The sequence below is a fragment of the Lagopus muta genome, chromosome 2 (assembly GCF_023343835.1).
Source record: "Lagopus muta isolate bLagMut1 chromosome 2, bLagMut1 primary, whole genome shotgun sequence".
NCBI lineage: Eukaryota > Metazoa > Chordata > Aves > Galliformes > Phasianidae > Lagopus > Lagopus muta.
Window position 1 is genome coordinate 6,296,720 of NC_064434.1, and position 27,792 is coordinate 6,324,511.

Sequence of the window (27,792 nt, forward strand, 5' to 3'; positions counted from 1 at the left end):
CTGTCCTGAAAAAGATTGGAAGCAGGTCTTACTGCTAGTGCCAGATTTTGCTGTTCTGATGTCATTGGTTTTCATATCCCCCCTAAATTCCCTTTATGAAAGTTATTTTGTGATAATTAATTCCTTCTGACCTCTGTGATTATTATTCACCCTAAATAATTCTTTTCACTTTTCCACAGCATTAAACTTCTAAAATGTATTTTCTTTCAAAATGATACAAAATACCAGTGTGATCTATTAAACTACACAAACTTGGATCCCATTACCTCAGGGTTTTAAGAGGTTACAATAGATAAACAGTTTGGTATAAACCTGGTACAGAAAAGGGGATCTATTTTTATGCATAAGTAGGACCACACCGAAACATGTCAAGCAAATGGTAAAAAGTGACCTTTTAAAAGGGCAATTAACCATGGAATTAGATGGTAAAGGAATTGATGCTTTCAAACCAAGCCCAGACACCATCCTGGAGGTTATGCTAGGCTACCAAGTGCTGAGTCAGAAGTGGCTGATTAAGATGTCTTCACCTGAAGGACACCTTATTTAATCGTCCTGCTTCACAAATGTGTCTTAAAACTTGATAGTTGTGCATTTCATGTCCTCTTCTTCACCCCAGCTTTTTTCCTAGCATACAAAACTTTCTTTTTCTTTTTGCTAATCCTGTTGAGTCCTATTTCCTTTAATATGGTGATTTTCTTTATGAAAATTCTTAACTGAGGTTCAGCTGAGGTTGTAGGAAAGGTTTTTCACTACTCTCACTGAATGCTGCTTTTTTATATTCTGGTTGTCGTGTCTTCTTTCTTGCACTTTATCAGCTGCCTTCCAATTTATACTGTACTGCTGGGATCTGACCTCCAGTATCTGCACTCCCTGTTTTCTCTATGCACTATCTGCACAGAATCACAGAATGGCCTGGGTTGCAAAGGCCCACAACGCTCATCCAGTTCCAACCCCCTGCTGTGTGCAGGTCACCAACCAGCAGCCCAGGCTGCCCAGAGCCACATCCAGCCTGGCCTTGAATGCCTGCAGGGATGGGGCACCCACAGCCTCCTTGGGCAACCTGTTCCAGTGGCTTGGGCAAACATGGTTGGATAATTCCATGGTTGGGTATGGAGCTTTGTTTTCCAGAGAGCATGTGACCTCTGTATTTGACATGCGTTCTGGGAAGCAGCACTTCTGCCCTTTTAAATTGAGCTTTAAACTCAGTTTCTTTCCTTATCCTTCTTGGTATATCACTAAAGCTGTTTCCACCATGATTTTGGCTGCTTTTGATGGTGATGACAGTACTAACTGTTGACCATTTGAAATCTCTGTAAAATGCTATCAGCCAACTGTGAGAAATGAATTTCTTTTATCCAGGAATTCAGAAAGAGGAGCAGAGCAAACCTGCGTGGGAAGGAATAGTTTTCTTTCAACCAGGCTGTTCTCTAATGGGTTGATTGGTGGACTAATGGGTTGGTGGTTGGACTAGGTGATCTTAGTAATTTTTTTCTACCTTAGTGATGCTGGGATTTTAAAATCAGGCCGTTGGCTTTTCAGACATGATAATGGGTCAACTTTTTTTGTGGAAGATGAGAGAAACTCGGAAGGGTGTGATGCAGGATAGCATGATCTTGTAAAGCTTCTTATGGAAGGAGAAAGGAGGTATTACTGCTACTGGAAAAAGATGAGTAGAGCTAGAATGCAAATCACAGAGTAGCTGAATTACTGTTGGTTACCTTTGCGAAAAAATTCTGAGGACCAAGGGAGGAGGTAAAAGAAAATGTACTGAAGTTTAGAAAGGGCCATATGGAGAACTCTGTCTCTCTCTCTCTTCTTTCTTGTTGCAAAAGACCTTAAAGATCATCAAGTCCAATTGCAACCTAACCATACTACCCTAACTAACAACCTCTGCTAAATCATGTCCCCGAGCACCGCATCCAAAACACATCCAGGGATGTGACTCAACCACCTCCCTGGGCAGCCCATTGCAGTGCTTAACAACCCTTTCTGTAAAGAAGTGTTTCCTGATATCCAGCCTAAACCTTCCAGCACAACTTGAGGCCATTTCCCCTCGTCATCTGTCACCAGTGAGAAGACCAACCCTGCTTTCACTGTAAGCGCCTTTCACCTGTAGGCCTGATGCACTTCTGGGCAAACTGGTAGTAATGAAGAATAGAATTAGTTGATTAATGGGTAAATAATTTCTTGGGCAGGGAGGAGGAATGGCTTTTGGAAGGAATGTCTTACAAAACTGTAGAGTTCCTTAAAGTAGGGCAAAAAAAGTAGAAAAATGCAAAGGATTTCTGACCGACACTGAATTCTTGAGTTTCTAAAAGGACTTCAAGTATGTTATCAAACAGATAAAAACATTAAAGTCTGAAAGGGATGAAAGGAAGATCTTCTCTATGTGTAAGACATTAGCTGAAGGGAGCCCAAAAAAGAGCAGTAAAAAGGTGGGTGAATAATGCTGGACTTGAGCTGTTTTTAACGTGTCGTAAATGATCTGGAAAAATAGAATGGAAGATGGCAGTCTTTTATAAAGTACATTGGTGTAGTAAAAGCCAAAATAGACTGCGAAGAGTTGTAGCATCATCTGGCAGTGCTGAGTAACTGTGAATGAAATGGTAGCTGAAGTTCAGTGTGAATTTATGTGTGGTGCTGTGTGCTAGAGGAGTGAGGTGTCATCCTAATGTCAGGCACAGAAAGGTGAGCTCAGGAAGTTGTTAGTGCTAAGACAGATCTTGGAGTTTCTTCTGGAGGATTGATGCTCTATCTAGTAGTAGTTAAAGTAGTGAAGTGTTGTGACCAAGAGGGAAGGACATAAAGAACAAAACAGGAAGACTAAGGCATTGCATAAATCCATGGTATGTTTGTGCTTAGCATGAGCGCTGCTGTGGTACCTTGCACTCACTCTGCCTTTTCAGATCTGCTTTATCTTTCCTGAGAAGAACAGCAGTCACCAAATTCAGAACAAACTTTCTGTACAAGGAACAACTAGATGTAGAGCAGGAATCTTCAACCTGGATGGAAAGCAAAATGGTGGTGAAGGGACAGCGCTGTATAAAATCATGAACAGCGTGTTCGTGCTGAATAGAAAACAGCTGCTCCGTTCCCCCTCCAAGACGAGGACTGAAGGCACTAAGTGAGCAGGCTGCCAGCTCAGCTGGACCATGAGGCTTTGTGGAAATCCAGGAAGCTGTAAATATTTCTTTTTCTCATCTCAGAATTTGAGTTACAGTCACTTGGTCTCTGTACTTGCAGATACTTGCAGGCTTTCTTTCGACATTCTGAAAATGCAAACAAGTGGAGTTTTTCTTTTTTCTAGACTGCACAGTGTCTGACAGTACATATGAATGGAGTTGTTCAACAATGCCACTTTGCTTTCAGTGGGAAAGATTATTTCCAGTGGCTGACACTCCTTGCGAAGGAGTTGCTTTACATGAAGTGCAAGGAAGGAGTTATAAGCTCAGCCTGTTGCTATGGGCTTAGCTTTTAGCATCACATTTTTTTAAGCTAGAGAAATACCATATAAATATGATGAAGTCTGTGGATTTGAGTGACCTCATTTTGGCGTTCAAGCAGATCCATAGTGAAGTAATTAGTGTTTCCTTCCATGTCCTTTCTGCAAGTAAATTGCAAACAGAACCTGACTTCAAACAAATTCCAACCTTGCTCATTTTAAGGGCCTGTATCCCAGTAGGATCAAGATGGACCCATGGAACAGTAGGACCAGAGAGCACCCACACGGACAGCACTGTGACCTGGGTTTGTTCCCCTCTCTGGATGACCATGATGAAGGCCTCTCAGTGGATATACCTGTGCCATATGGATGCCTGCAGTGAATGCCCATAGTCTATCCTGTGTCTGTTCTCTTAGATTCTCTGGTGCACAGTCTGCACCAGCCAGACTTATGGCCTCTCCAATGCCTAGTTCTCAAATGCAAATCACTACATCTTCCTCAAAAAACACCTTCCTCTGTGTCCTTCACAGCCTCCTTGTAGGTTTTGGGATACTGTTATTATGTCTTCCCAATATTTCAGTCTTTTTCAGAGTGAACAAGTGCTGTTTCCTCAGCCTGTCCTCACAGGATAAGTGCTCCAACCTGCTGGGCATCCTTGTAGCCCTCTACACTTCAGTATGTCCTTCACCTTCTGTGGTTCTCAGATATTCTGTGATTCTGTTGGTCTCAAAGCTGGACACAATGCCTGGAGGAGGTGTAACAAGTTTTGAGGGGAGGAAAAGAATCACTTCCCTCAACAGAGGATGAGTTCCTGCTCATGCAGCTCAAGATGCTGTTGACCTTCCTTGCTGCTGTGCCATGCTGCTGGCTCATCTTCAACTTGGGACCCCACATTTCCCAAGGACATTTCCTGCAGATCTGTGCGAGCCAGCCAGTCCCCAGCCAACATCACATGCATTTTGGAATGTGCATTTGTCCTTTTTTTGTTTCATACAGTTCCTTTTGACCCATTCCTTCAGCTTGCCTGGGTCTCACTGGATGGCAGCCCTTGCTTTTGGGGCTATCGTAGAATTTCATGGAATCATTAAGGTTGGAAAAGGCCTCTAAAATCACCAAGTCCATCCCTAACCCACCTCCAGCACACTCACTGACCATGTACCTCAGTGCCACATCTCTGTGATTCTTGAATGCTTCTGGAGATGGTGAATCCACCGCCTGCCTGGGCAGCCAGTTCCAAAGCTTGACCTTTCTTTCAGAGAATGAATTTTTTCTAATATCTAAACTGAACTTCCCCTGCTGCAACTTGAGGCCATCACCTCTCATCCCATCACTGTTATTGGGGAGCAGAGGCCAACTCCCACCTCACCACAACCTCCTGTCAGGAGCTACAGAGAGCAGTGAGGTCTCCCCTGAGCCTCCTCTGCTCCAGGCTGACCCATCCCAGCCTCAGCCACTCCTCATGACTCCTGTGCTCCAGACCCTTCACAGCTTCACTTGCCTTTCTGTGGACGTGCTCCAGTGCCTCACTGTCATTCTCATAGCGAGGAGCCCAAAACTGAGCACAGTACTTGAGGAGTGGTCTCACCAGAGCTGAGTACAGAGGGACAGTCAGCTCCCTGTGCTGCTGACTGCAATATTTCTGACACAAGCTGGGATGCCCTTAGTCTTTATGGCCACTTGGGCACCTGGACCTCTCCAGCTTTGTACCTGCAAACCTGAGGACAGTGTACCCTGCTCTTCACTAGCAGAGATGTTGAGCAGGACAGAGCCCAGCACCAGTCCCCTTCTTGTTTATACCAGTCCCCTTGTTCTTGGCCCCCATGCAGCGTGACCCATTACCTACTGTCCTCTAAGACCAATCATCCAACTTGCTCCTTACCCACCTGTCTTTTCACCCCTTCAGACTGTGACGTCCCACTTTGAATGCTAGAAGAGCAAGCTGTGCTGGTCAGATGGGATTTCTCCTTAGCAGATCCCTACCAACTGCTCCAGTCAAATTTGGGTGCTCAGAAATGTGCTCCAAAAGAATTTTCTTCATTATTTTCCCAGGATCCAAACTGGGGCTGACTGGCTTGTATTTCCTAGGTTTGCTCTTTTTGCTTGATTCTGTATTTTAGATTAAAACCAGGAAAAATCCCCTAAGAAGCACAGATTAATTTGTGTCTGTTACAGATTTATTTTCTTGGCTTTTAAACTGTTATTCATTAGTTTTTAAGAAATGTTATTCAAATTTGTACAATTAAATTTGTCAACTTTGAGGGAATCGAGGCACAGGAAAGTCTCCCAATCCACTCCTTAAAAAATGAGGGTGCCAGGGGTTTTGCTCTGTTTGGTTTTTTCCTTTGTTTTTAACTCGTGCAGGGAAGTGGTTGGGTCTTCAGCTGAAACTGTAAAGCATCAGGCAGATGCCCAGTAGAAAATGCAGGCTGGTGGATTCTGGCAAAGATGCAATCAGTTGAATGAAGGCTCTCCATGGAAATACTGGACAGGTTTATTTGATGATCAGAGGGCTGGAGCACCTCTCCTGTGAGGAGAAGCTGAGGGAACTGGGCTTGTTAAGCTTGGAGAAGAGAAGGCTACAGGGAGACCTCATTGTGGCCTTCCAGTACTTGAAGGGAGCGTAGAAACAGGAGGGGGAACGGCTGTTTGTGAGGGTGGGCAGTGATAGGACAAGGGGGAATGGTTTTAAACTGAGACAGGGGAGGTTTAGGTTGGATCTTAGGAAGAAGTTTTTCCCCCAGAGGGTGGTGAGGCACTGGCACAGGTTGCCCAAGGAGGCTGTGGATGCCCCATCCCTGCAGGCATTCAAGGCCAGGCTGGATGTGGCTCTGGGCAGCCTGGGCTGCTGGTTGGTGACCTGCACACAGCAGGGGGTTGGAACTGGATGAGCACTGTGGGCCTTTGCAACCCAGGCCATTCTATGATTCTGTGATATGATAGGAGCTTTGTTCACAGTGCTCATCAAGTTCTACTCCGTTTTACATTGGTATCTTTGGAACTGAGCAGTGTTTTTGGTGTTCATTTTTTATTTTCTCTAGTAAAAAAAAAAAAAAGAAGCTACAGAAACATGTTTATAGTGTGGTTGCACTGAACTGAATCTTTGGATGAGAATTAAAGCATAATACCTTGTCATAGGGAAACTTAATTAGCACATACATGATGTGACCTTAAGGTGGGATCTTGAGAAATTACGCTGTTAGCTCCTGTTTAGGTTGAGGTTTTCTCTTTTCAGGTAACTTAGTGCCCTTTGGAAGGGAAGATGACTATTTAATTAAATCCTATGAATCTTTATCTTTTCCAATTTCAACCTCTAATTTCCCCTGTGAAAGTTTCCCCACATAGATGACTTCAAGTTCATTTTGACTGCAAAACCACTTGGGTTTCTTTTAATTTATTCTTGATCTAGCTTGTTCATTTTTATCTCATTTTTCATTTCTTTCATAGCTTTAATTACCTTCTCCTTAAAATCGTTTAAATCCTGCATGCTGATGAAATTAGATTAATAGATTGTATTTACCCAAATGATTCTTGTGCTTTTTTTAAATACAAGTACTGTCATGATGCAATCATGTTCTACCAGTCCCTCCTTAATAGACTGATTATTGGACCAAGTTCATGTGCCGGTTCTGAGGCGAATCTGATATTCAGCATTTTAGGATTGTGAAGGTTTTGCTCTCTAATTAGTTCCAGTTATTTCCATCACTTCTCTTCCATGTTAAATTTTCCAGTGAAATTTGATTTTTCTGCTTGGATTAGTTCTTTAAAATATAGCATTATTTCATCACTTAGCTTCTCCCTTTCTTGTTTCTTTTTTTTTTTTTCTTCTTTTTCCAGTCCTTATTTCTTATATGCCTTGTAAGACTGTTTAGCAAGGACTTCAGACCTTCCCATCAAGCCTGTACATTTTGCCTGATACAAACCGCAGGCAGTTGTATCACAGAGTCATTCAGGTTGGAAAAGACCTCCAAGGTCCCCAAGCCCAACCCCGACCCATCCCACATGCCTGCTGACCACCTCCCTCAGTGCCACATCTCCAAATCACATCTCCAGGGATGGTGATTCCATCGCTTCCCAGGGCAGCCTATCCCATTACTTCCATCCAATACTTGGCCACTCTTCAGAGAGAAGACTTTTCCTAGTATCCAGCCCTCAGCTCAAGCACTGTAGACTTCTTCATGAGCTCATTCATTCATTTTAGTTCACTGGAAGTACACCTTTCTGAAGTAGTGTTTTTTGCAGACATGGCTTTGATCACTTAAACTAAGCTTACTTTCTGTCAGCGCGTCCTTTTTGATGTTTAGTTACTTATGGTGTCTTAGATAGCCTCATAGATGATTCAGAGGCTGCTTAGTGAAGCATTCTGGTATGTCTTGTCTTCAAACATTTTAGGTCTTACTAATATTAGAGAAGTCTTTCTTTATAGTGTAACCTGACTGCAGTCATAGCAGAGAACAAGCTTTACTGTTCAAGAATGTGTATTTTCCAGAGAGATTTTTGCCCCCCGGACAGTTCTGCTCTATCTGGGTGCAGCAGTCCTAGCATCTCCCATGACATCATTTTCTTCCAACCCTCTCTGTCCATCTTTTCCTATATTTTTACTTTTGCTGAGACACAGAGCTCTGGGTTAGCAGTGTGGGATGGGTGGGCAGAGGGGCTGGAGAGGCTAAGAAATCATAGAATTAAGGTTGGAACAGACAGCTATGATCACCACATCCAGCCACCAACCCATCCCATCCTGCCCCCTACCCATGTCCCTCAGTGCCTCAATGTCTTTATTCTCATTGCTTTTTGATATGGGATGGAGGGATTTATGTCACAGCACATTGAAACGTGGTCATTCATAAATTCTATCTTGATATCAACTAAAAAGAAATTGTGTTTAAACAACAGGAGTAGTGCTTTGGAGTTTAAATGAACTGAAATTATTAGGCTTTTCTTTTCTGTAGCAAGCGTGTATTTACCCAAATGTTTTATTGTATTTTCTTACAGATGTTTTCTCTCAAATATCAGATTCAAACGGACTGATGATATTTTCCAAGTTTGATCAGTTTTTGAAAGAAGTCCTAAAACTTCCAACTGCTGTGTTTGAGGGACCTTCTTTTGGATACACAGAGCATTCTGTACGGACGTGCTTCCCACAGCAAGTAAGAGTTTAATTCAGTAAGAGTAAGAGTAGTAGTAAGTAAGAGTATTATTTTGAACAAATCAATTGTTAGTTGGCTTAGTCTGCACAAAATTTCATGTAATTTTTGGAATAGATATTGCAGAAGCTTCTGCAGTATCAATGTTTCTGTTATGATTTGATTGTTCTGAGAAACTGCTTTTAATTTGAGATGTACAATAGCATAATTAAGCCTTAATTCTACTATCAGCATGAGCCTAGATAACGCTAGACCTAAGCTTAAATGTTTCGTCTCTGACTGTGACTATATTCTAGATATTTCTCAAAGTGTTCAGATTTAGAATTTGTAGTCACTTTTTGCTGAATTTATGTTGATCAGGAGATCATATATTTGAAATAGAACACAAAAGGAAAGGAAACCACAAGAGCTCCTGCTCACCTGTAAGTTACTGAGGACAGAGGATTGTCTCACAGCTGATGTTTCTGTCAGTAATTGCTGAGGCATTTATGGGTAATCCCTTATTCTCAACATACCAGCCTTTTTCTCAGGCTGTGCAAGCCACTCCTGCATGTAGGGATACTGCATTTAAGGGGCAAACCATGGACTCATTTGGGAGCTACCAAGTCATACATCAGATTCTAAGCCGTAAATGCTCTGTCTGCAAAGAGAGATGCGAGACTTGCCTGACATTTGTCATGGTTGCTACCCAACCAACCTGGTGTCCTTTTATGATGGCGTAACTGTATCAGTGGACAAGGGAAGAGCCACTGACGTTGTCTATCTGGACTTCAGTGAGGGCACGGGCACAGTCCCCACAAAATCCCACTCTCCAAAAGGGAAAGATATGAATTTGATGGGTAGACTGTTCAACGGATGAGGAACTGGATGTGAGATCGTTCCAGAGAGCGGTGGTCAATGGCTCCACATCCAGATAGAGATCAGTGATGAGTGGTGTCTCTCGGGGGTCAGTACTGGGACTGGTGCTCTTTGATGTCCTCATCAATGACATCAGCAGTGGGATTTTTGCATCCTCAGCAGTTTATGGATGACACCAAGCTGTGGGGTGCAGCTGACAAACCCAAGGGACAGGATGCTGCCCCTCTGCTCTGTGCTGTGAGGCCTCACCTGCAGCACTGCATCCAGGTGTGGAGTCCTCAGTACAGGAGAGACATGGAGCTGTTGGAGTGCATCTTCACGTTATCTTCTGCAACCTTCCTCAGGCAGGGTGATTACATGGGAACTGTTTATTGAAAGTGATTCCTAGCTGATGTTAACAGTTTATCTGGATGCTGAAATGATTTGGGAGACTGAATGGTTACAGTGGGCACAGTTACAATAATGTAAATCCATGCATTATTGAGCTTAGGGCCAGGAGCACTGCCCTGTGTTACTTAAACCCCACAGGGTCACAGTTGGAGTAATTCAGTCTTGCTGTCCACAGGGAATAGATTTTACTGGGACACTTCAGCAAGAGCTGCATTCTTTACAATGGTTTCCAAATTCATATAGAGCTTCCAGCCATGATTTACTATTCAAGGCCAAATGGGTGCTGTCACAGATAGGAGATCATGTCATACTTTCCTTAAAGCTTCTGTTCATCTGGCTGTGACCCCTGTTTTTGTTTCTCATAAGGATATTGTATTACCCATTTCAGAAAACACCAACATAGCAAATGCTGGGAGGCGTTTGACCCTCCTGACTGGCTGTGCTGTGAAAATTTGGTAACTTTCAGTTTGTGTTCTTTGGGTTGGGTCTCTACTGACAGGTGATCTGATTGTGTTGCATCACAAATGCTGGGTGAGTGAGGCTTTTGTGTTTGCTTCATGGTAAGGCTCTGAGCCCAGCTCCAAAAAAGCCACTTTTGAGTCTCCTTCCCCGCATTCTAGCTTCAGGAGCAGCAGGCTGCTGCTTGCTGCATTGCCAGGAATGCTTGCAGTGGCATCAAAACTGTGTGCTTTTGTTAAGTTGGTGCTTGCAGCATTTCCCACCTGTATCAGTGCAAAAATCCAGAGCCTGAGCCCTTGCTGCCCTCCAGTGAACTGCAGAGAAGTCACTGCTCCAACAGGGGCTGGAAGGTTTGATTTGCTTGAGGGAAAAATTTCCAGCAGAAAAGCTGTCCTGTTACATTTTGATTCTAATGTGAGTTGTGCGTGTTGTACGCAGAGATCTTTGTCACCAGAAAACATTTATTTATGACTGGGAGCAACCACAGGAGGAAGAACCCACAGCTCCTGTGAGATAGGAGGTTTCTGACTTTAACAAGAAGTAACATATTTCTTACCTTATAACTGCCTTGGTACTCAGCTCTGTCTGGGTTTCCCTCCTCCTCACAACCCTTATGGCCACAATGAAGTCTCTTGTTGCAAGTTCATATGGCCTTCAGCTGTGTGGTACCAATGTGAGACCTACAGGTCTTACTAAAGGCACCTGGATAACACTCCTAGTGATGTTTGAATTTGGAGTCAGCCCCAAAATAACATGACAGTAGGACATGTAGGACAGCAGGTCCCTTCCAAGTTAAACTATTCTGTTGTGTTTTCCTGCCGTTGTGATAACTCCCAAACTTATTTTTCAGCTTAGTTGGGTTGCAGTGACCCAGAACATTGACATGCATTCTGGATGTCTTATCTCTGGATTTGCTCAAGGCCAGGCTGGATGAGGCCCTGGGCAGCCTGATCTGGTGGGTGGCAACCATCCCATGGCAGGGGTTGGTGCTGGGGGGACTTTCAAGTCCCTTCCAACCCAAGCCATTCTATCATTCTATGTCTCTGTGACTTTTAAGGTCCCTTCCAACCCAACCATTCTATGGTTCTGTGATCTTTAAAGACCCTTCTGCCCCAACCATTCTATGAAGATTCTACTGTTTTCCATATTGGAAGCAATGTATCAAAACCAAAGTGCCACCATGGCTGTCTTGGCATGGCCCAGGTGCTGCATGCCCTTGTTCAGCTCTGGCAAAGAATTACAGCCTGAAAATGTCTCATGTGCTGCCATGTGTGAAACAGGGTGAGAGATGGGAGTCAGGTGGAACGGGACCCTTAGAGGAGTACATGTGTAATGCTATACAGTCATGGAATCATTGAATCATAGAATGGCTTGGGTTGGAAGGGACCCTTAAGCCCATCTGGTTTCAACACCTGCCATGGGCTGGTTAGCACTCATCAGATCAGGTTGCCCAAGGCCCCATTTAACCTGGCATTGAGCACCTCCTCTACCCATACAAGATGTCTAATGCACCGCTTGCACATTGGGCAATGATGGTATTCAACACTGTGAGCAATGAGGTTCCCCAGGAAAGTGGTGGAGTCCCCATCCCTGGAGGTGTTCAGAACTGTGGGGATGTGGCACTGAGGGATGTGGTCAGTGGGCTGGGGCTGGACCGGGTGATCTTAGGGGTCTTTTCCAACCTGGATGATTCTGTGACTCGTTTTTTCTGTCGTTCCTTGTTGTGTGAACAGGGCATTGGGTTTTCTGCATGCTGTGAACAGTTCATGGAATAGAATCACAGAATGGTTTGGGTGGGAAGAGACCTTAAAGCTCATCCAGTTTCAACCCCCTGCCATTGGTAAGGTTGTGAACCATGAAGTTGGTTCAGGGTCATCCAACGTGGCCTTGAGCACCTTCAGGGATGGACATCTCCTGTCAGAGGGCTTCCTTCAGCACTGGTAGCGTGCTTCTTGGAAGCACTGAGATGTGGATTTGTTGAAAGGTGCTGGGTTTCTTCACTTCCACAGGAAGGAGGAGGCAGGTTGGTGGAGCAGGGCTGTGAGAATCCCAGCCTGGTTTTTCCTCCAGCTCTGCTTGCCCTGCCCTTTGGATGCTCTTTGGCGTAGCACTGCCACAGGGTAAGGTGAGGAAAAAGTGGTCGTCTGCTTAGGAGACATTCCTAATCTTCCAGCTGCCTGCATGCAAAAGCCAATATATTCTCATGTTATATCCACAGCACTCTCAACTGGTTTTGTTACCAATTGTCTCCATCTGTTTGTATTTGCAGCAGAAATTTTCTCTTGCTCAATTGAATTTGAAACCTTAGAAAATACTACTCTTAAAACATGACTTCCTTCTAATGATTTCATTTCAATTTCATTATCAGCGATAATACATTTTCTAAACCTTAGTGCAGTTCTCCCCTTGCCTCTTGTATTTCTTTAAAGTAATTTACTGTGTGGATGCTGTATGAATATTAGTTGTAATTACCTTTTTTTTTGTCTACTTTTCTTAGTGCTGCCTGTATGCTTGAAATACCTTTTCCTACACTGTTAAATAATCTCCTCACATTTGTTGTATCCCTCTTGAACTATAATCCAGCAGCTAATCCAGACTGACTTGTCCTCCATTTCTTGGGATTTTCTAATCATCTGTGAATCTTTAATTTTTGTGTGACGATGCTGTGTCTCTACTGATACCCTCTCTGTGGTGGTGCTGTTTGCTCAGTGTAGATTGAAGCTCCCTGAACAAAATGTCTGCTTTATCATTATAGCATTTCCTGTATTGGTAAATGGGAGCTGAATAGTAGCGAAATGTTAAAGCTGAAGTTATTTTTGGTAATTAATTTGGTAATTAAGACAATTGTCTTAAGCTGTGTTTCTTTTTCCTTTGCAGAAGAAGATCATGCTGAACATGTTTTTAGACACATTGATGGCTGATCCACCTCCTCAGTGCCTTGTGTGGCTGCCTCTCATGCACAGACTTGCCCATGTTGAAAATGGTAAATAGGATATTTTGTTCAAAACCCCGTGAGCAGGGCTGTATGCTGATCAAATACATTGATATGCTGTCCTTTCTCAGTGAATGCATTCCCACTGTAACTGTCCAGGTCCCAATGCACTTAGGCTTTAGGATTCTGTTGGAGCGACACATGTTCAGCACTTTTAGGAGGAAAATGAATGACTGATGGAACCAACAATGTCAATTGGTTGTTAGTATTTAAGTTAAGGTTCTAGCATTGTTAGTAGCAAAAGACAAAAAAAAAAAAAAAAGAGAAAAATGGCATTTTCTCAATGCTCACATTTATTCTGAAACTTTTAAAGTAAATCTTCACTTGAATGGTGCCTTAACATATGCTTTTAAGTGTGAACTTCCAAAGATGTTGGTACAGTTCAAATGTCTTGAGCAGCGTTTGAGCACGAGTCATAGAACCACAGAATGTCGTGACCCATGAGGATCATCGAGTGCAACTCCATCTGGTCTCTTCATTCACTCACTACGAATGCTGAGTTCCTCTCACTTCCAGACCTCTTCTAAAATTCCTGTTATTACCGCTAACAGAATCTGTTTAAGGAGCAATAAGAGATGGAAAAACTGAATGTCATCTTCTGTTTCCTTCACCACACAGTAAAATCCTCTTATCATTTTCAACATCTCTGCCCTACCAGGTGTTACCTCTTCTTCAGCTTAGTGTGTTTATAAGCATCTCAGGGTGTAGATTTCTTCCTTTTAGGACATAGATGAAGTCCCTCTTGTCCTTGCCCAGGCAAAGCTTTAAAACTCCAGCAGTCTGTGTGTCTCTAGCAAAGTGTTCAGGATTTATTCCGTTCTCTGCTTCCTGATGTCTGTGAAGTGGTTCAGTATTGCTGTGACTTTGATATGCTCTTTTGTGGTGTTTGTTTTATTGTCTTTTCTTGAGCCTCTTGCAAAGCATATCTGGTTGTGTTTATAATCTGCATTTGTACAGCACTGAATAAGAGCAGAGCTGCAATGCTCAATGGGCTTTTTCTTGTTTATTGCAGCAGAAGAGATGGTTAATTTCCCAATTGCTCTGTATGTTTACAAACGTTTTCTGACAATTGTGTGTACAATTGAAAAGAAAAAAAGTGATTTATCAAAGACTTTTCGGGGGGAGTAACGTCATGGAAACAGATCTGAAAGGGAAAACTTCTGAAAGAGCTGAGGTTGATTTAGTTGAAGTGTTAGGGAGACTCTGGCACTGCCAATCTCTTTTCCACCCTTATGTAGCAGGTTGAAATGGCAGCAGCTACTGTTTGCTCTTTTTCCTTTATCCTCTTATCTTTATAAGCTTTTACTTCAAGTAAAGCACTTAGGCTGGAATAAATACAGTAAGGGAACAAGCTGTAAAAAGTTAATATGCATTATAGGTCAAGGTAGAATTTTACAGAGCTCAGGCAAGGGTAAATGTTGAAACATAATGGAATAGTTCAGTTGGAAGGGACTTTCACAGACCATCTGGTCCAATTACAAGGGAAATGGTGGAAAGACCTGGAGGTAATCCAGTAGTCTGAGCTTTTTTCTTGAAAGTACCAAGAAGAAATTATTAGGTAGCCCAAACAGCGGTGTCCTGAACAATGCCCTGTGCCATCAGGTTGGAGGAGGTGGTCAGTGCCTTCTGTCCTTGGGTTGGGAGAGGTGATCAGTGCCCCTTGCCATCAGGTTGGAGGTTGTCCAGGCTGTGGAGTCTCCATCCTTGGAGACACTCAAAACTGAAACTGGCCGTGATGCAGCAGCAAGCTCCAGCTGGCCCGACTTGAGCAGATGTCCTGAAGTTCCATCCAGTCTCAGCTGCTCCGTGATTCTGTGGTTCTGTATGTGTTTACAATGGAAATTCCATTGAATCATTCCCTGAAGTTGTTCATTTAGGAAGTAGCCTTCTCATCTTTCGGCTCCAGACGTTAAATGATATTTTCCTGATAGAATGGTCTCAGTCCTTAAAGCTTCATCCTTAATTTTGTCTCTTTCCTGCTGCTGTCTTGGTCGTGTCACCTGAAGTCACCTGATCAGTGCTAGTCTTGTTCTGCAGCCTGTTGTTTCTTGCCAGTTTTCTCTGGATTGTGCCTTGTCAGTGCTTCTGTTACCTCATCTTTCCTTCCACACAGATGCTTGTCTCCTTCACAGTTTGTCAACGTTTTCATTAATTACTGTGGCAATCATTGAAAAGTTACTGCGGAGGCATCTGAACACCTTAGCTGACAACCTGAAGAAAAAATCCTCCTATTTCTATGGCTGTCTTTTCAGCTCTCATTCCAGCAAAAGGCAATTAGGCTGTGAACTAAGTTTGTTCTATTGGAGAAACAAGTTTTTTCCTTACCTTTAAATCTTGTCTTCTTTCTCAACACATCAGACAAATGTCTTTGGTTGGTAGTACTGCTCTGGACAAATGGGCCAGCACCTTATTTGAAGAGCCATCGGTTCGGTTTGACTGCCATCGTGCAGCATTGCTTTTGTGTCGGCATTCCAGTCCTTTTAGTTTTGTTCCTGGAGAAATGCAAATGGAAGGGGTCTTCAGGCTGTGTTCTCTTTGCTCTGTCAAAAGGAAAATATTGAAAAGAATATCCAACTCCTCAATATCCAATTTGGCCTTTGTGCTGTCTTAAGCACTCATTGTCGTTGGTAGAAATACTTTGCCAGCTCGTTTGCTCTCGAGGGTAGGAAAGTACAATGGTTCAGAAAAGCAAATGTATGAATGGGTAGGGACAGTGCAGTTTGTGTTTAGGAGTTCCCAGTTAAAGAGCAATCCATTGCATTTTTTCATAGTGTCAGGTCATTCTTTGGTTGGTTTTGGCTGCCTTGGCAAATCAATCCTTAGCTTTCCCAGAAGCTCAGAACCACTGCAGTGATTTCTGAAAGGGATTGAGAATTGCTACTTGCTTTTTTTGAAATGACCCAATTCATGTTTAGCAACTGCTGAGCAGCCTTGCCTGTAGTAAATCTATTCCAAACAAGAAAGGATAGAAACTGACAGTGGAATCCGTTTTCAGCTTTCCTTTGGAAATAAACAGATAAAAACAATAAAAAACTGGAAAATCCAGGAAACTGCAGGGCTTATGCCATTTTTATTCTCCTTTTTTTTTCTTTTTTTTTTTTTCTCCACATATTTTGCAAGGAAGAAGGTGATTTCCTGGGAAAATATGCCAGACGTGCCTCTGTGCTTCCCCAGGCTCCTGGGAATTCTCATTTCCATTAAGAAAGCTTTCTATAAGCTCGCAGATGTCCCACAAAACCCCTCAGAAATATCCTAAGGGAGGCAAAGGAGTTCCAGTGGCTTTCATTTTGGTCTGATCCTCCTCTGAGAGGCATAATGTCACTTAACACGTACCGATGATGAACATGCAGAAGCACATTTCAAAAAGAAGTGATATTCCAGGAGGTTTTAAACCCATCGCTTCTTTCCTGGATAAAAATTCTGTAATACTTTTCAGTCTTTCCTCCTGCTGGTCCCCAAGCTTTCCTGTGCAATGCAGATTTCTGCAAAAGGCCATCCTTCACAGCCTGCTGCTTGGCACGTGCCAGACTGACGCAGTCCATCTGAAGCTGCTGATCCCGTGCAAGGAGCCCATCTGATCTGCAGGGTCAGGTGGAAAGCAGATCCAAAGGGAAGGCTTTATTAAAAGGTTTGGCAAAGCTTGAGAACTTTTATCATTCCTCTCATAGCTCACACTCAGACTTTAATTTCGCAGGTTTTTCCCAGCTAGTTTTTGGTAGAGTTTTATAAAACTCAGGAGAGGAAGAAGACAAACCAACCAAGTGAACCCCAACCAACCAACGCCCTCTCTCCTGCCCCTAGGTTTTGCCAGTGCCTTGTCTTCTCTTTACAAGTCTTTCCTCCTCTTCCATCCATACTACTCAGGATACGTCTGTGCATGCCTGGTAACTTGTCAGAACTTACCTTGGAAGGTGATTTGCATTCTGTTTTCACAGAATCACACAGAATCACAAGGTTGGAAACGACCTGCAAGATCATCCAGTCCAACCACCCTCCCATTCCTATCAGTACCACAAGCACTAAACCATCTCTCACAGCTCCTCATCCAGGCGCCTCTTGAACACTACCAGGGACGGCGACTCCACCACCTCCCTGGGCAGCCATTGCAGTGCCTGACCACCCTCTGAGAGAGAAAGTTTCTCCTAATATCCAACCTAAACCTCCTCTGGTACAACTTCTGGCTGTTTCCTCAGGTCCTACTATTTGCCTGGGAGAAGAGGCCAGACCCTTTTGCACCACAACCTCCCTTCAGGAAGTTGTACAGTGCAATGAGGTCTCCCCTGAGCCTCCTCTTCTCCAATCAATTCTTCTTTGATGCTTTGATTCTGTTTTGATTTGATATATCTAATACAGCATGGGAATTCTTCATTATAATTGCCAGAAATTATGTTTTTAATACTTAGTAGCTCTTTCTACAGGAAAACTGAGTTCCAGCAGAGGAGTGCAGAACCAATTTGGGTGTATTCACAACTTAATTGAGTCAGGAGGTCAGGTTCCTTGTTTAATCGACAGAAACGTTTGGGTTCCTGTTGAACTGCTGCTTGAGCAGACCTCTCTCCATTGGGCTGAGCTGAGGATGTTAATCTGCTGGAAGACTTCAAGTCTTCTCTTTCCGCTCATCAGAATAGTTTCCATGGAAAAATAAAACACTGGAGTTGGAACCTGGAGCTTGACATATGTGTTATACGCTGGTCATGTTTTTTGGGCTACTTTTGCATGAGCTCAGAGCACTAGGATTTTTGTGGTTAATTAAGCAGATGATTACATTTTTATCTCATAGCTAACATCATCATTGGTAAGTCTTTTGCTTTGGAGTACTAGAGTTTAGATGTTCTGGATGTGCACATCAGTATTGCTGGCCTGGGTCCACTAGGACAAAGCGCAGTCATGTAGCAGTATGTCAGCTTACAGATGTAGCTATTAGTACCAGATGAAAAAGAGTAGTATAAAGACAGATGTTTAAATAAAGGTTTGTATTTATAGTCATGGCAAGTTCTTCAAAGCATTTCTCTTCCAACACTAATTCTGTCTTAGCCAGAGTTTTTGAACAATGTGTTTTTCCAGGTCTTCCCTGCAACACTCTTACACAAAAATATTACTTCATCTGCATCCTGCTTTAGCTTTCTACTTTCATTATCTCCTCTTTGATTTCTTTTCTTGTATTTTAAAGTTCTCATATTTTCGTTTTCCTTTAGCTGCTAGTTTTTTTTCACATCTTTGTTGATTACTCCTACTCACTTTTATAAAGGCTCTGTTCTCTTCTCCTACTTATTTCTGTCTGTGTTTTGTTCTTGGTATCCTTCCCATGGAAATACTCTGTCATCTCAGTGTAGACAACTTTGCTATGCTTCTCAGTTCCAGACCAGTCTCCAGTCTGCATATATCTTACCTGTCTGATGTATCTTTACATTTACAGTAATTTGAAATAACACATCTGAAATGCAGATCCACAATTACTCTAAAACTTTCCCTCATTATTTCTTTTTAAGTAATCTAATGTGTATATTACTACTGTATTTTGGAAGCCTTTATCATATGTCCCAATGGGAAATACATTGTTCAGACAGAGCTGTGGTTTTGGCATTAGCAGTGAAAGCGTAAGATAAAAGGTGGATGCACAAAGGAGGGCAGCTAATGGAGATTTCAAGGCAGGGATTTGGGGGTTGCAGCTCAAAGACCGATGATGGAATAACATTTCCCATTTGGGTGGGAAACAGTAATGAGGGATTTTGTCAGGAATAGCTTCTTGGTAATGAGGCAGAGGGATTTATGTCCTGTTCTCCAGGAGTTAGAGAAGAAAATATGGACAAATTAGCGTGTCTTTATAATCTGAAAACCTAATCCAATATATTCCAACCATTGTGGTTGGAAAAGACTTCCAAAATAACCAAGCCCAACCCATCCCACTGCGTCCACTGACCGTGATCCTCAGTGCCACATCCCCACAGTTCTGGAACACCTGCAGGTTTGGTTTCCCCACCACCTCCCTGGGCAGCTGTGCCACTGCATCACCACTCTTACATATATTTTGATATACTGGAGAGTCAGAAAAGCAGACCACTGAAAAAATAGAGGCATCTCAGGTAAATCACAAGATGGCACAAGATCTTTGAATAAATTGCAGTTTTGTAGAAGAGAGCAAATGAGAGATGTCTTTGAGACAGAGGAGGAAAGAAAAGGAGGAGGAGAATGGTCACATCTCATTTTCACTTGGAAGAATTTAATATGTCCAGATCAGAGAAGAAATGGAATGAAAAGAGAGATTTGAATACTGACTGGATGATTGCTCGTGGCAGTTTTGTACACTGATGGCAGAAATAGTCTGCTGCTGAGAATTAATTAGAGGAGAAGAATTTTGGAGGCTGGCAGGGTTGGAAGAAGAGGACACAGCTGGGAGTGGGTGAGGTGAGTTTGGTGATGTCTCAGAGGGTCTGCTGGCAAGAATCACAGTATCCTTTAGGTTGGAAAAGACATCTGAGATCATCAGGTCCAGTGGAGGAAGGAAGGAGCGGGTTGTCTGTCAAAAAGGACCCAGGAGGAATCTTGAATTTGGAGCACTGACAACCAGGAGAGGGAACGACTGAAGTCTTGGAAGCAGTGAAAAGTAGTAAGAAGCTTAAAACTCCCCCTCCCATACGTGACTGGAAACTTTGAGTAAAGGGACACCTCCTGAGAGGAAGTATCAATAGCAAGAACTTGTTCAGATCACTGAGGCAGGGAAAATAAAGCATAAGCAGTGACACCAGTGAATGTTTCAGAGGCAGAATGGAGAGGAAGAATGGGATGGGATGAGGTCCTTGTGGTTCAAACACGATGTGGAGTCAGGAGTGTCAGTGGTGTTAGAAACATCATCAGTGCACCTCTTTGTGGCAGCCTCAGCCTGGAACGGATTCGTATGGACAGAAACATGGAAGGCAGTCTGAACAGGACAGAACTAAAGTCTTCAACACCATATTTTATTGGCACATTGACATATTCCCAAAAGTTGGAAAAAAAGCATCTGCATCTGACTGTGCTGTAGCACTTGGCGGTAACCAGGTAAGGAAGACCTCATGATCTCTGACAATGACTGTTTCAGTCTTTCTCCTCATCATGTATGCAGTATGCTCAGAACCCTGTCACCACTGTAATTTTGTCTGGTGTTTATTTCATCAGAATGCTACTACTGCATTCCTTAAGTCAAGTGCATCAGCTTCAAGTTTCTGATTCTTTGGTTCAGAGCTCCATGTTGAGGCAGTGGCCCCATGTCTGGTCCCAGCAGGAGACAGAAACTCTCCATGGACGAAGGGTTCTTGGAGGTGGATACCAAAAAGCTGTGGGAGCCCATGACATCATCTATTTCCCTTTCCAAAGGCAAACTTTACATACTTTCAAAGTTCTCAAGAGATCTGCCCTGCTGCTGCGTAAAATGTTCAATCCAAAGGTTTCAGCGTCGGTGTGGATGAGAAGCTGGGCTGAGATCAGTGTTAAATATTCTTAGGGTGAGAAAGTTTTTCCTAGTATTCTAGCATGGATTTTTCTTACTGCAGTTTAAATCCTCGGGTCCCTTGGTTTTGGCCACTGGCTCTGCAGAATGCATTGGTATTTTTGTAAGTACCTCTTGTGTGTTTGGTGCCTTCTCACAGTCACCTCTTAGCCAAGCTGTCTCCTAGATCTTGTTTGTTGAAACGTGATGCCCCAAGTTGGGCATTTTGTCAGTTTTCCAATATTTTTATGAAAACAGTGAGCAATACTTGACCTGGAATAAAGCCTTTTGGAGCCCTGCTTGTTCGATCGTTTTGTTTTGATAATTTTCTGGTCTTTTCCCGATGAAATTCACATCACAGTTACAGTCCTTTCATCTACTGGGTATTTCCCTCTGTTAGGCAAATACCACGGCCTGCCAGTTTTGGAAGAATTACTGAAGTAACATGGGAAATTGGTGACATTTAATGCCCTTGTTCTGGTTTCAAGGGCAATTAGCCTGGCATGGAAAGACACAAAGTTGAGTTGGGAAATGTTCATGGCGCATGTTCTTCAGGTGCTTAAGCTCCTTTAGTATTTGTTCAAGTACTCTACCAGTTAAAATAACATGGGAAGGCCGTGGTTACATATGTATAATTTCATCTTTTCTTAAGGATCAGAACTAATCACAAATTCTGTGATACCTCTTTTAAATCGCTTGCTAATTTTCTCTCATTCTTTCATGTCTGTCTTTGTCTTGGGATACTACATTATTCCTTCAGCTGTCATTGATGATTTGTTCCTGGTTTTACTTCTGTAGGCTTCTTTTTGAAGTCATTGAGCTCATCATTTTAGTCAAGTTGCTTTTTTTACAACAGTCTGCTCCTTCCTCTGCCCAGAGATATTTATACTTGTTTCTTTAGCATTGTTTCTTTAAGGAACTGACAGTTCTCTGAACTCACTTTTCCTGTTGTGTCTTCTTGTTGTATGCTTACTGACTCTCATATGAATTTACTGAAGTCACTGAGATCGTGTTCTCCACTTCCTAAGATGTAGAAAGTTATTGTTGCTGTGTTAACTTAAGGTTGCCTGTCATCTTTTTTTATTTTTTTCCAACCAGTTCTTTTCTCATAATTGAAATAAATGTAGAACTTGCTTTTCATTGCTTTCTCTGCCTTTTGAATAAAGATATTCAAAAGGTAGCAGTTCCTCTACAGGAGCTTCCATTTCCACTGGGCATTCATATCACTGAAGCTGACTGTCTTGTACACATCATTTTCTTTACATGGTGTTTCTGTGTAGCAGTAAGAGCATCATCCACCTGAGTCTTGGCTTGTGATATTGCTGTCCAGGTTAATGGTAGTTATTACCTTGATGTTTTCAACAACTTGGGCAAACCCATCCTCAATTTGGGTGGCATTTCTGCACTGTCCAGCTGGGGAAACCCCTGGTCTATGGGAAGTGTCGTCTAGGAAGAGGCTTTAGAGCAGAATACAGTGCTCTGAATTTGAGTGAGAAGCTCTTGGCTGACTCAGGTCCCTTAGGCAGAAGTCAACCTTTGTGAACCTTTTTTAGGGGTCTTTTTCAATATTCATGATTCTATCATTCTATCTGGGGACATGGTGGGAATGGCTTGGGGTTGGACTTGATGACCTTTGTCTTTTCCAGCTTTAATGATTCTATGATTGTATGAATCACAGAATTGTAGGGGTTGGAAGGGACCTCCAGAGATCATCGAGTCCAACCCCCCTGCCAAAGCAGGTTCCCTACAGCAGGTCATGTTCTCTCCGTTGTTGGATTTGCATTGAGCTTTCTGGTTCTGAGGAAATCCAAAGGGGGAAAAAGCTAGAGAAGAAATATTGAACTTGTTGGATGTTATGTTATCAACTCAGATATGTCGTTATTCTTCCAAAATAATCTCTTCTGGGCTCAGAAGCCATGGCGTGGATGCAGTAATAATTTCTTTCAGTGATCGAGAACCTGGGTTGTGGTTTGTTTGGTTTTTCTTGGAAGCTTTCACAAAATGTAATGATTGCAGTTTTCTTAAGGTTTGCTTATTTTCATTTTTTCTGTTTCCCTCCGCATCTTCGCCAAGTCTTCCATCCTGTGGAGTGTTCCTATTGCCGCTGTGAGAGCATGATGGGCTTCCGGTACCGGTGCCAACAGTGCCACAACTACCAGCTCTGCCAAAACTGCTTTTGGCGTGGCCATGCCAGCGGGCCTCACAGCAACCAGCACCAGATGAAGGAGCATTCCTCTTGGGTAACTTGCCTTTCTTTGTCCTGTAGACACAGCCTCTTCTGTACTGATTTATTCTGAACGCTGAAGTTGTTTTTGTAACAGAGCTGCACAGTAGGACTGCTAAAGGTTTTCAAATAGTCCAAGTGTGCAAATAGGTAAATCGCATTATTTTTGTTATAAATAATGTTATTCTTTTATCAATTGAATATCGTTCTATTCACCAGTGTTTAAAGCACACAATGCAGCCCTTTTCAAATCCCTAACACATTGTTTTCTTCCCCTCTTCACCACAGTTCTACTTTTTACATATATTATTATTACTATTATTACTTTCCTTCTATTCTAGCTTAACAAGTCTTAGAGTTTGCAATGCTTTTCCTCCTCAGAAAGGTAAACCAGTCTCAGGAAGGACCTGTATCCAAGTGGCATCTTTAAACACAGCATTTCTTTAAAAGAAAAGGACTATATGATAATCACACCTAGTGTAATAATAGACAATTATAGATAGAAAAACTGATTTTCTGGCCAAAAACTTAAGTCTTAATTTTTTACTTTTTCGAAGAGATCAGATGATGATTGGATTATAATTAGCAATTATCTCCATGAGAAAGTATCATTATGGTATGACTGTTTAATATAGAAAGCTGGGGCTTAGTACCAGGCAGCAGTTAAGCTATCATCTAAAAAGACTTCGATACTTAAAGGCAATTTGCTCAGAAATCTGTAGAAGGAAAGGAATTTTAGCAGCAGAAAATGTTGTTTTATTGTTCAGAAACAAGACTTAGCTTGTCTTAGTAAGAAATTGCAGCAGCAGCTGAAATGGAAGAAACATTTTTGAAAGATGTTCTTGTGTACATATGCTGTGTTTGTAGGAGGATTAGGTAGAACAAATATAAAGGTATGGGGAGACATGAGCAAAGGAATAAAAGGTAGGAGGAGTTCGGTACAGTCAGAATCCAAATCAAAGCAAGTTTCAATCAACAGGCTAAAGATTACTTACAGGTAAAACAAAGACAGAAGGTAGAAATCAAGGACAAAGTGGGGAAATTCAGGGTATTTCATAAACAGTAAGGCAATCATAACAAGCATTTACGTTCCTGTAATCTAAAACAGTATTTCTTGTTCTGTCTCTAGAAACTTATTTCTGAACCTTTCCAATGATTTACTGTGGCTTTTTTTCTTTTTTGACTGGTTGGTTCTTAAGCAACAAAGCATTCTGAATATACTAAAAAGTTCAGTGATGCATAAAATGCCACCACAGACTTAGTAGCCCCCTGTAAAATGAGTATGGAAGGGAGATCTTTTAGAAGAGGAGCAGTATCTTCCATTATTTTCTATCTACTCATCCATTTATCTGTCTATGCTGGGGGCCACAGGCTTGGACACGGTAGTGCAGGTGGGGCTTCATGAGGGCAGAGTAGAGGAGCACAGTCCCCTCCCTGCCCCACTCCCACCACTCTGTGGATGCAGCCCAGGCTGCTGTTGGCATTCCAGGCTGCAACTGCACACTGTTGGCTCATATCCAGTTTTTCACCCACCAGGACCCCCAAGTCCTTCTCTGCAGGGCTGCTCTCAGTGTGTTCTCCCAGTCTGTTCTCAAATGTAGGACTGAGTGGCTCAAGTGCAACATCCTGCACTTGGCCTTGTTAGACCTCATCAGGTGCCCCCTTTTCGAGCCTGTCCAGATCCCTCTGGATGGCATCTCCCCTTTCTCTCATGTCAACTGCACCACTCAGCTTGGTGCCATCAACAAACTCACTTCAAGTACAGTTGATCCCACTGTCCTTGATACTGATAAAGCTGTTGAAGTGCACCAGACCCAAGATGAACAACCCCTGGGGGACTCGTCTTCATCACTGCCTCCGTCTGGACATAAAGCCGTTAACTACAAGGCTGTGACCTTCCAACCAATTCTTTATCCACCAAAAAGTCCAGCCTTCGAACTCACATCTCTCCAACGTGGAGATAGGATGTGGTGGGGGCCATGTCCAAGGCTTCACACAAGTCCAGGCAGACAACAACAGTTGTCCTTCCTTTGTCCACCAGTGCCATCACTCCATCACAGAAGGCCACCAGATGGGTGAGGGACAGTCTGCCCTTGGTGAAGCTGTGCTGCCTGTCTCTGATCACCTCTTCATCTCATGTGTGCTTAACATCTCTTCCAGGAGGATCCGCTCCTTGATCTTCTATAGATAATAGTGCTTTGTTAGTTGTAAGCACCCTTCAATGAGTGGCTTTGGAAGGCTTATCAATAAGCCCAGCAAATGTTCCGTGTCAATAGGGATAAAATCTTGACTTCCATTGGGAAGCCATTGCAGTGAGCACTAATCAAATGGAGAATAACAAGCAGACCCTGTTATCTACAAGGTTATGGTTTAGCAATATTGTAAGTAGTTGTTAATAAGATTTTGTTTGCAAAATTGCTTCTCCTATATTTCTAGTTCGTTTAATTTTCCACTTAGACTGCCTTAAAGGAATGCAACATCTGGAGCTTGTTCCATTCTGTCCTCAGGGGCTGAGGGGACACAGTACTAACTGAGGGCACAGCACAGTGCAGGGCTTGTGAGCCCAACAGGGGAGAAGAAAAAACCTCCCTTCACAATCTCCACCTTCAGACCTATGACACTGAAGAGTATGGTTTTGCTGCTTCCTGCCAGAGCTGCACAAAGCCTCAGGCCAGCCATGTGAGTGCTGTGCCTGCAGAAAGAAGGGTTTGATACTATTTACCTGCTCTGCTCAGTCCTTGAACTGGAAAAAAAATGTTCAAATAATCTAAAACGTAGTGTTGTAAGTGGTGTTAGAGAGCTGATAGTTGGAGCTGAGTTGGAGCTGATAGTTGGTTTATCCGTAATTCAGTTGTCCACTTCATTTGGGGAACTTCAGAGGTGTTCAGAGGGCAGGAAACCCAGAACTGTACATCTTAAGTAACCATTCTGAAAAGAAGGGGACCTCTGAGATGTTCAGCAACCAGACACTGAAATGTAGCTATTGAAAAGCCTCCTTGGTTCCTTAAACCATAGATATCCAACCTTTTGGCTTGCTTGGGGCTGCACTGAGTGTAGAGGAATTGCCTCGGGCCCCTAGGAAATGGGTGATGGCTGAAAGTATTTGAAACTAAAGGCACACAGACTGTGTTTCCATTTAAACCTGAAGAGCATAAATTGGACTGTAGGATGTGTGAAACCTGGAGGCTGGGATACCACAGTGGCGTGTCCAACTACCCAGTTGGACATGACTGAGATCCCAGTGTGATGGGAAGTTGCAAACAGTTCATGAAACATAGTTTGCTCCCAGCTATTTACAAATATAGATTGAAGTCAAGAAGGAACAGCTGGGGAAGACGATGGTGAAACTTTGGTGGTGCTAGAGATGGGCAAATGGACAGTGTTACTGGGGGAGTTTGTGGTGGTGTCAGTGGTAGAGGAGAGGATCGTGGGACTGCAGGGCTTCTGTTTGCTTTTCTAGGAGGTGGGGAGTGCAAGGCTGGGTATTAGGAAGAACTTGTTCCCTGAAAGGGACGTGGTGATCCATTGGCACAGCTGCCCTGGGAGGTGGTGGGGTCACCAACCCTGGAGGTGTTCCAGAACCGTGGGGATGTGGCACTGAGGGGGGGTGGTGCCCACAGGGGGCAAGGTGGGGTGGGCTGGGGTTGGACTTGGGGACCTTAGAGGTCTTCTTCAACCTTAATGATTCTGTGATTCAAAGATGCTTAATGATGATGTCAAAGAGACAGAAAAGTAGAACTCAGCTCATTGGGAAACAAAACAAAATGCTGTTTCTCAGAGAAACCAGCTATCCCTACCAGGTGCACTTGCCAGTGAAGTGCTTCTTCAGCACGCTCTGCCTTTTTCACTCTCAGCCACACTGAGAATCATCATTCAAAAGTTGGAATCGATGGAAATTATCTCTCCTCTATCATTTTCACAAAGTGAAGTTGCTCTATTTCTGCATTCTAGGCAGCACCGCCTTTGCTCGACAATATAAATGGTGGTGTAGCACGACAGGATGTAATGTCTGTTACCACAGTGGAAAAACACTTTTAAAATAGGCTAAAGCGCTGCAGAGAGGTCACAGAAAAGGCACTGTGAGATAGATGATCTGTGCAGAAACCAGAAGATGAACACGATAAAGGGTAAGGAAAGAAATGCACCGAGACTAGAAGCAGAGAACATCTAGAGATAAGTGTATGTGGGAATTTTCAACATGTAGGGTGAATTCAGGAAACCCAGAATTTTTTACTATCGTTGCATGTGATAGCAAAATGAAAGATGATCATTTGAATTTGACTGTGGGTTTGGTAGGAAATAACATAAAGCATGAATTGTGATTTTTCATTAGTTTTCAAAATAATTAAAGGCAGCTGCTCCTCTGTAGAACCTTCTGTGGCGAGAGCGCTGTGCACTTCAGCCGTAAGAATCTGTACATCCAGCCAAGAAGTTTTGCATTAGTGCTTGGATGGGGCTCAGATCTGTCTGCAGAGCCCAGAGCTGCACATTGAAGAGGCAGGTGGCCCTTCTCAGCTGCCTCCAAAGCCGCTTTGTCCACCAGAGGAATCCTCCTGTACTAACAGGAAGAAATTACCATAAGAAACTTCAGTGGGTGTGGTGGTGATGGTTGGCCTTGTTGATCTTGGAGGTCTCTTTCAACCGTAGTGATTCTACGTTTCTGTGGTTTTGTTTCCAAACCAACATTCATCACGAGTTCCAACAGGCAGCCTCCAGTTGTGCCTCTCACAGTTCTCACTTCGCTCCGACTTGAATTGTAAGAGAATGGGAGAAGGTAATAAAACTTCAGTTAAGAACCAGAAGTCCGAATGTATTCTTAGG

At 43.0% G+C, this 27,792-nt stretch overlaps 1 protein-coding gene across 7 annotated transcripts in view; it reads left to right on the forward strand.

Annotated features, from left to right (window-relative positions):
* Positions 1–27,792, forward strand: part of DTNB (dystrobrevin beta) — a 139,880-nt gene that overhangs the window by 21,025 nt on the left and 91,063 nt on the right. For all 7 annotated transcript variants that reach the window (XM_048937374.1, XM_048937373.1, XM_048937375.1 and 4 more), the window contains exons 7-9: positions 8,432–8,586; positions 13,168–13,273; positions 22,821–22,987. In XM_048937374.1, the coding sequence (XP_048793331.1) occupies positions 8,432–8,586; positions 13,168–13,273; positions 22,821–22,987 (428 nt within the window). The remainder of the gene's footprint in view (positions 1–8,431; positions 8,587–13,167; positions 13,274–22,820; positions 22,988–27,792) is intronic.